Below are 9,623 nucleotides of genomic sequence, written 5' to 3' on the forward strand. Positions count from 1 at the left end.
TCCAAAAAAAGAAAAAAAAGAAAAAATTGGGAAAATACATGTTTATATACATGTTAAAATGAAACATCAGAGGGAAATTCCTGTATGAAGAAACAGTGGCAAGACATTATTATTTATATTTTATAAGATGTAGAGTTTCTTGTAACAGGATAATTTCTTTTTCTGCGGCAGCAACACAGTAGTTACACTTTGGTTGTGAAGGCATCAGACCGGGATGGAGCAGCAGATGGAATTTCATCCCATTGTAGCTGTCATGTGAAAGTTATTGATGTCAATGACAACTTCCCAACTCTTGCTCAAAGCTCCGTAAGTTTTTAAAACCAAAAGCATCATGATCAGAAAACACAAATCCATTTCTGCTAAGCTTCCTCTGCAAACGTTTGGAGTGACACAGCTCTTTATATCTGCAATCAAAATCAAAACAATTTACATAGAACACAGGTTTTTTTTAATTAAATTCTATTATTATTAATATTATTAATATTGACTGTGGACATGACAATCTTAAATAAAATTATCTGTGGTCAGTTGTGTTTGCTAATAAATATTTATCTGTCATTCCAGTTTTCAGCAAGTATTTCAGAAAATTCACTCAGTTCAGAAATTCTACGAATACAAGCTCTGGATGCTGATGAAGAGTTTAGTGACAATTGGCTGGCAGAATTTTTCTTTATATCTGGTAATGAAGATAACTACTTTGAAATTGTTACGGATCCAGCTACAAATCAAGGAATCCTCAGAGTAATTAAGGTATGGATAAATGCAGTGATTCAGCTCTTGAAATAATCATATTAAATTGTTTTGTTAAAAAATATGAAAATTAACAGCTCTGTCAGTCAAGTATTTAAAATAACATAGTTTGAATGGCTTAAATAAGATTGAAGTCCGGGAAGTTTTGTTTTCTGGTTTTCCATGTTTTCTTTTTTAGGAACTGAATTATGAACATATCCCAACTCACTCACTGAGCATCGGTGTCAGGAACAGAGCTGAATTCCACCATTCTGTTATGTCTCAATATCAAGTCATTGGAACACCCCTCATAGTAGAAGTAAAAAATGTGATTGAACCGCCAATATTTAACCCGTCTGCAATGATCTTATCTGTACCGCAAAGAACAAGGGTGAATTATGTTGTGGGAACATACACAGCCTTTGATGAGGACACAGGCACTACTGCAAATAATGTTATGTAAGCTCTGCTCTACTTTACCCCTCAGATGGAAAAATTCTTTAAGATTTCAATTGAATAAGTATTTGGTAATCTCTATAGCAGTCAAAGAAGTAGAAAGGGTACTTACAAAGGGTACTTTAAAAACAGCAGAAAAAAATTGTTAATAGAATAATAGAAATAGAATATTATATTCTTATGCTATGATTGCTCTTGTTTCCGACACACTTTTCTTAGCCTTGTGCATGAGATAAATAAATCAGAACAGATTTTTGTGACCTAACTTAGGGATATTCTTTTTGTGCAATCTGAAATATTTACTAAAAATAGAGAATCTGTCAGCATCTCTAAATAAAGCAAGCAGAGAACCACAATAAAGGACAATACTATAAAATCAGAATAGAAGTCACAATTGGCTCAATTCATAGTAAAAAAATAAATAAATTGATTTTGTATTTATTCCTCATGAAATTCATAACAGTTTTAATAGAAAAATACTTTGTTTTTAAACAAGTATAGAAATAAATGTACCCAATTAAAAAAAAATTGAAAAGTTTTCATTTAACTGAAAAATTATTAGCGAACACAACCATAGAAAGATTATCGGAAGAGTCGTGGATTTAGCTATTTATATTATCAAGAGTTCTATTAAAGCTTTACAGGATCCAGATAGGTCTCATTTACTTTTAGATTATGATATCACTATCAAAGTATAATGGGCTCTATGCACTTCCTTTATTACTGTTTTTTTTTTATGGTGTACCTCTTTTGACACCTACAGAAATCTTACTTGAATAGGTCAAAATACATTGGCATCTAGCATAGCCTAAAGAAAAATTTTCTGAAGTGACAAGTATAATTTACAAAATGAGTATGAAGTAGACCACTATAGCATATGGAGTCCATGTAACTGAAATAATTTGTTCCACTCAAATAACTAGGTCTCTTATTCAACTTTATTCTGAATATTTTTCCTACACCAAATACAGTTACAGTATAGGACGTGATCCAGGTGCCTGGTTCAGAATCAATCAAAACACTGGGGAAATCACATTGAGCAAAGTTATTGACTGGGAATCCTCCTATGTAAGAAATGGGCAGTACACAGCAGAAGTTCTGGCTATTACCAGAGGTAAGAAACAGATTTTGAGTTCTGAAACAAAACTCTTCATTCAATATATCTTTTTCAATTCCATGTTTTCCCATCTGAACTCACTGTTTATAGTATCAATATTACCTCCTGATCAAAAATACCTTCTTTTTACAGGGGTTCCTCGATATACTGCTACTGGAACCATTGTACTTACAATGCAAGACACCAGAGACAATTGTCCAGCTATTAATACAGAATTAAGGAAAGTGTGTATGCATTCCCCATCAGTGATTATTACAGCAAAGAGCATAAATGATCAATACGCCCTCCCCTTTACATTCAGCATACATGGTGAACCTCAAACCACATGGATTATCAGATCAATAAATGGTAAACTTACTCACATTTTATAACAGTATATCATAGTAATAAGCTCCTATCTGAGATAACAGATTAGGATACATTTTTACTAAAAAAAAAAAGTAAAATAGTCATTAAAATGTATTCTTCTCACTTAAATGTGATTTTATGTTCATATGAATCCAAAGAGAAATTGCACATGTACATATATTAATGTTAGAATCGAAGGAGAATCATTACATATATTTTATCTAGTTCTCATATTTTAAAGGAGACTAAAAATGTGCTGGTCAAAAGAAAACAGCAAAACTGTGCATGAGTCTATGATAACCAACTTTATTGGTTTAAACTTAATGAGGCAATTCAAAAGCAATAAGTTGATAACTTCTTATTTTTATCTAAGAAAAATCCTAAGTATATGGCAAGGCTCTTATATTTATTTATTAGAGTAAAAAGTTCTTAGTTTGTCTCTGTTTTTATGAGAGTCTTATGAAAATGACAAAGATTTCAGGTTTTGCAGTTCATACTGCAAATTCTGCTTTTTTATATCTCTAAGAAAACAATTCAGTCTCCGAGCTTATCCAATTTCCTTCAATAGGACTGAATTAGCTAATGAATTCATCAAATCTCACACTTTACTAAATGACAAAATTTGTATAACTTACTGTATGCATAGAAGGCTATGTTAAATGGTAAATATCATACCTTGGTCTCATTTTTCCTGGACAGATGCAACTGTAACATTAAATATTTTTTTAAAAAACTGAAATACTTTTTGAAAAATAGAAAGCATAACTATCATGGAAATTTGTAGTAGAGAAAAAAAAGTGTATAAAAATTGCAATTTATATTAAAAATCATGGGAATAAAAATGAGGAAAATCATCAGTAAGGTATAAGAATGTGCATTGGCATCTTTTATGTTTCTCAAGTTAAAAAGTGATGACTAGACTGATCTAGCTGAAGTTTTGCAATATTGAAAAAAAACAGCATAGGTCAAGATCATGTTTCAGCTTTCAATAAGTACTGTCTGTGCATAAGTAACTGAAGATCGAATCTAATGTAAGAACGAATCTAATGAAGACCTTAATATTATTCACAATATTGTATCATTGTGCAATATTCAGAGTCAACACCTTAATCTAAACATTTTCCTCTTATTTTCCTCCCAAAGCTTCCTCTGCAGAATTAGTAAATCAGAACATGGACTTTTACCTTTACAAGATCTCTATCAGAGTAAGAGACAGCCAAGGTCGAAGTTGCTTGCAGCCGTATGTGATTCCTCTGCAAGCTTGTCGATGTGACAGTCGCAATTACTGCAGCAGTGGGGCCACAAAAGTTGTTATCATTGGAGGTGGTGGTGGTGCTGGTGGTGGTGCTGGTGGTGGTGGAGCTGGTGGTGCTGGTGGTGGTGGATCTGGTGGTGCTGGTGGTGGTGGAGCTGGTGGTGCTGGTGGTGGCGGAGCTGGCGGTGCAGGTGGTGGTGGTGCTGGTGGTGGAGGAAGCCAGGCTGGTGGAGGAAAAGGACAAGACTATGATGGGACTGGGTATGAAGGAGGTGGCGGCAGTGACTCCAACACAGACTGGGATACTGACACTGGTGCAGACACTGGAGGTTATGACACTTATACTGGAAGCACGGATACTGATTACGGCAGAAATGAATATCCTGGTGGATACGCCCAAACTGGTGCTACCACACTTAGCGGTTCTGCCATTGGCCTGATGTTTCTTGGTGGATTAATATTTGTTTGTAAGTAAATTTGTAAAATTAAGAAAATTGTTATATTAACCTTTTTAAAGGTGTATCTTTTTATTTTTCTGAAGACTTTTTTGGTCAGTTATTTACTTGTGAACTCCCATTGTCAACTCAGCAAAAAAGAAATTTTAAATTATAAGAATATATTTATATATTTATGTTCTACATACACACGTATATTTCATTCAGAAATAATGATTTCCATCCAAAAACTTAGGTTTTTTTCTTAGGTATTATTCTGTTCTCAGTCAACTAGGCAGGGTCAAAATATTTAGCAGAAGATTTAGAAGATTCTGGGCAAGACCTGCTCTTATTACTTTACAACATTTGTAATGTTGCAGTTTGTTCTGTAGTTACGTTACTAAAACAAATGGGTCAAGTTAGGTATGAAAAGATGCAGGGAACAAAATTCCTTTGAACCCTAAGCCAGATTTCACTTGGAGAAAGATAAAGCTCATCAGCTTACTTTTTTAATTTTTTTGCTAGTGTTGCTAAATAAAATGTCTGTTAAAAAACAGTGATGTCTGTAACAGGATCAGAGCAGATCATTCATTCATTCACGTGTCCGAGCATTTTTGAAAGAGCATGAGTTTAAGGGAGAATAATGAGTCAACCTAAATTTTATGCAACACACGAACTTCAGCAATTACTTCCCGGGCCACCACAATCATTCGTAATTGTTCTTCTTTCATGATATGAGCATCAAGCAGTGCAGAAATACTGACTACAATAACTATGGAGACCTAATTTTTTGAGGAGGGTAGTCATATTGGGTCTTGGTCTCTAATTAGTAGGAATCGACAAACAAAATTTTGAAGTTGTAAAAGGCTATCTTGTTTGTAGTTCCCATGTGGTTAATGTTACAGAACAGACTGCCTTTCTGTCTTCAGAAATCTCTTCTAGTCAGTGGTCCGGAATAAATACATCCTTATTAATGAGGTATGAAGTAGCACTTCGTGCACTGTATACCCCTTTCTATTTACCAAAGGGAAAACTTTGGATTATTATGATGTTAAAGTGAGAGTTTTAGATACTTTGGATAGTTTGCAGTAGGCAGCTGTCTCCCTCCTAACTCTGCAGGCATACTAGGTTACTAACTTAGATATCTAGGTTAACAGCCTAAACACAGTCAGAATGAATATCGCAGCCCTTTCTTAAAATGAACAGTGTCTTTTTTTATGCTAGTTTTTAAAGTATTCAGCAATGCACAGCACTAAATTCTTGCAAGGAATAAACATAATATACCGCATTGAGAAACCTGACTCACTTTTTCTAATTATTGGTTACTGGGATTTGGGGTTTGACTGTATTATTTTTCAAATAAGCATCAAGTATATGTGATGTGGAAATGCAACAGGAGAGTTAGACAAAGACCACTTCAGCCAGACAGATAGCTCTTTATTGATTCTCTTAAGGTTAGTGTTATTAATGTGTATTTCTTTTCAATTACAATTTCTGAAGACAAAAACATAGTCTTCTACATACAGTATGAATATCACTGAATGCTATATATAGCAAGACAGGTTTTGTTTGTTTAATTTTCATATATCTGCATCTTATATTCATTCCATTGAGGTAGATCAAAGTCTGTTCCCAGGTGTATAGGCATAAAATCAGAGACAGCTCTACTCCACCCTAATTTTGTTCTGCTGTAACTAAAGGCAAAATTATTCTGAGTACCCAAATACATACATTTCATTCATACTCAGCTAATGTTTCTGAAGGCTAGACTTGCAGGTTGCTTAGTTTGAAACATTTTAAAAGATACATTTTCAAAAGTTCTTGGTTACTAGTAGCTATTCCTACAAAGAAGAGAGGTTCTAAATACCTGTTTCCTGTTTCTTTCCTGTTAAGTGATTCCAATTTTGATGTCAATGAGTGATTGTTGTGGTTGTGGACCTGGAGCTGCAGCTGGAGTTGGAACTGGATTTGAACCTGTACCTGAATGCACAGAAGGGGCAATTCATCCATGGGGAATAGAAGGTGCACAGCCTGAAGATAGGGTCAGTATATTCCGTGTTTCGAAAGTCCACAGTAATTTTCCATTTGTCTAGAAGAAAGAAAGGGATTGTAGCACTGTGACATCTTCTAGAAGAAGCCTGGCATTTTCAGCCATTGTCAGGCAGGCACAAATGTGATTCTTAATTAATATTTGCAGATGGAGCTTTTGTGCGTTAGGTTAGTTTGTCCCAACAGTTTGATATTACTATTCCCTCAGCTGAAACATAATATATGACAAGCTTTTCAAATGCAAGGTAGAGGAAAATAACAGAAATCTTCACTAATAGTCTTTTACACTGACAATGAAAAACACTTTGAGTATTTTTTATAAATGGTAATTCATTGCTATCACTAACAGTTCAGAGTGAATTCATTGCTATCACTAACAGTTCAGAGTGGTAATTTCTTAACATGATTCACAAAGTCTTGGTCTTCATATGGGAATTTCGAAGTCATCATTCAAGGAATTAAAATATTGTTTTCCAGGATGTTTCACACATTCTCGCCCCAACAACAGCTGCTGGAGGTGATTTTGGTGAACCCTCTGGTAAGAAGACCTTAAGATTTTCAATGTGCACTATCATTAAGCTATCTTTCAGTACTTCATGTCCTCTGCCTCAAGGAGCACACTGCTTTCTCAGCTACAACCCAGCCCTTCCAGTCTTGCCTCTGCATATAATCAAACCAACACTACAAGGATTGCCAGCATGTACAAACCATCTGAGGTTTGAGCCCTGAATATGATCAGATTCATTTCTGCAAATTTCTTCCAGCTAGTGGATGGAGGCTCTTTTCAAAATACCAGTTTTAGAAGAAATCAATCTCAAGATCAAATTAAGAAAATTTTCTTTTATAACTTAGTGGTAAAAGATTAATCTCTTCCCATTTCCAGGCTCTGCTTAGAAAAAAGGAGAATAGGATCTGTCGAGTAGTCAGTTAATTACTGCCTAATTGTGTGCAGCTTAGATATAGAGCCAGCACACAATATAATAAATGTACACTTTTGTAATGAAGTTTCTCCTGGAATTTGATGTCCATGGAGAGTAAGTTTCCCCATTCCTTTAAGTAAAGATGCTGGTACACATCCATTTTCTCTAGCTTCTTATAGGAGGGCACTTCACTCTGCAAGCAGCAACTTCTTTGATGATGTTATCCTCTAGATAAAAAGATAGGAGAACATTTAGGGCCATAAATGGGAATTAATAGTCTTTGTTCTAAGGGAAGTTTTACTGCTGTGACAGTTGAAAAGTTTAAGATTTTCACCTGTGATTTACTTTATTTCCACTGTTCGGTATTGCTGTATTGCTGCAGTGTGAGCCTCAGGTTCAAATTCTACCAGCTGAGACCAAGATCAGATGAAAAAAAAGAAAATAGAATTTGACCTATATTTCTTACTGTAAGCACAGCCAAGACTATTGCTTGCAATGGTTTCATATTATATTACACGGTAATATTTAAGATCACACTTTCATTGTTATCATATATGAAAAATTATGGAGAAGATATAATTCTCTGGGTATGTTGTGGTTTAACCCAGCAGGTGACTCAGCACCACACAGTCGTTCAACCAGTTTCTCCTTCCCAGTGGGATGGAGGAAAGAATTAAAAAAAAAAGAAAAAGTAGAACTCATGGGTTGAGATAAACTATTGACTAAGATAAAGTAAATAATTATGACTATATATATAACAATATATATAACAAGTGATACAAACATAATTGCTCATCACTCCTGACTGATGCCCAGATAGCCCTCTGAGCAGCAAAAGGAAAGAGATAAACTCACATCCCCTTCAGAACTCTCCTTCCACATGATGTTATATAGTATGGAATATCACTTCGGCCAGTTTAAGTCAGCTAACCCGATTCCATCCCAGCTCCTTGGGCCCTTCACTGCATAGACCTTGGCTCTGTACAACACTGCTTAGCAACAACTATAAACATAAGCATTATCAACATTGTTTCTCTTCTAGAACCAAAACATAGCATCATACCAGATACTCTGAAGAAAATAATTCCATCCCAGCTGAAATTATGACAGTATGATTTTATAATTTAGTGTAAAGTTTATTTTCATTCTTCATTATTAACATCAGTTATGATCAACTCTTGTTCACTTGATTCCCCATTAATAATCTAACAACTAGAAAATGTGAAAGGATTTACAAAGCTATTTCTTTCAGTGACAATCACAGAATCATAAAATGGCAAGTTTTAGGCAAACCGACTTTAACTCGAGAGGGATTATATATATAGCTGTATATTTTTGCATAAATATCCATAAGCATTATCCTATTTGCTAACGCAAATCCCATGGTAGCATATACATACACCAGAGAGAGAAATCTCTCCAATTACACAAGTCAATCATTGATCTTTTAAAGCATGTATGCTCAGCCTCGCAAATAAAATCCAGGTTTTAGATGACTTCTAGTATGCACTTAATTTGTATTGCAGTTTCAATGTTTGGCACATTTTTGTAGAACTGTGTCTAAAATTAATCTAAAATGTCTTTAGATGATCAGTACTGTCATTATACTCCTTACAAAAACAACTGACAAATCCTGTGAAAAATTTCACACAGCACAGGAGGAATAACTTATTTTCTGTTTGCAGATATATATACAAATACATATGGAGGAGGAGGAGTAGTAGCATCTGGTGTGGAAGAAACGACAGGAGTTGGTTATGGCACTGGTACTGGTTACGGAACAGCTGGAGGAATTTCTGGAACTGGGGAAGCAAAAGGGTCAGTTGGAGGAACAATAAAAGAATATCGAGAAGGAGGGGTGAACATGGCCTTCCTGGACAACTACTTCTCTGAGGTAATGACATGGTCTTTTTTTTTGTGCTATATATGTGAGACTGTTGTTACACTATCCTCCAATAGTGAGACTGGAAACACAAAATTGTAGAATCACAGAAACACAGAATCATAGAAACATGGAGTCGTTTAGGTTGGAAAAGACCTTTAAGATCATCAAGTCCAATCATCAACCTAACACTACCAAGTCTACCACTAAACCATGTCCCTAAGAATCACATATACACGCCTCTTAAATACCTCCGGGGTTGGTGATTCCACCACTTCCATGGATAGCCCATTTCAATTTCTAACTATAAATAATTCCATTCTACTGAAACTTCCATGATACACTAAATCTAAAACCATGAAACTTCCATGAGAAGCTAATTGTATTAATAGGAAAAAAAAACCCGAAAAAAAGGAGTAATTAAATAATAACT

At 34.8% G+C, this 9,623-nt stretch overlaps 1 protein-coding gene and 1 long non-coding RNA gene across 2 annotated transcripts; one reads left to right on the forward strand and one right to left on the reverse strand.

Annotated features, from left to right (window-relative positions):
• Nucleotides 1-159: 159 nt before the first annotated feature.
• Nucleotides 160-9,321, forward strand: LOC100543458 (desmoglein-4; the record flags this gene model as incomplete). The annotated part of the gene is made up of 9 exons (XM_010708894.2): nt 160-306; nt 565-750; nt 929-1,188; nt 2,157-2,299; nt 2,435-2,650; nt 3,794-4,372; nt 6,233-6,381; nt 6,866-6,926; nt 8,994-9,321. Coding segments are annotated over 9 exons (2,040 nt in total), but the record flags the coding sequence as incomplete, so codon positions are not given.
• On the reverse strand, nt 6,933-8,387 carry LOC109366780. Its single transcript, XR_002113362.1, has 3 exons — nt 8,164-8,387; nt 7,643-7,718; nt 6,933-7,535 (listed from the first exon to the last, which is right to left on the reverse strand). It is a non-coding gene; the product is annotated as an uncharacterized LOC109366780 (long non-coding RNA).
• Nucleotides 9,322-9,623: the final 302 nt, after the last annotated feature.

Source organism: Meleagris gallopavo, chromosome 3 (genome assembly GCF_000146605.3).
Source record: "Meleagris gallopavo isolate NT-WF06-2002-E0010 breed Aviagen turkey brand Nicholas breeding stock chromosome 3, Turkey_5.1, whole genome shotgun sequence".
Classification (NCBI taxonomy): Eukaryota; Metazoa; Chordata; class Aves; order Galliformes; family Phasianidae; genus Meleagris; species Meleagris gallopavo.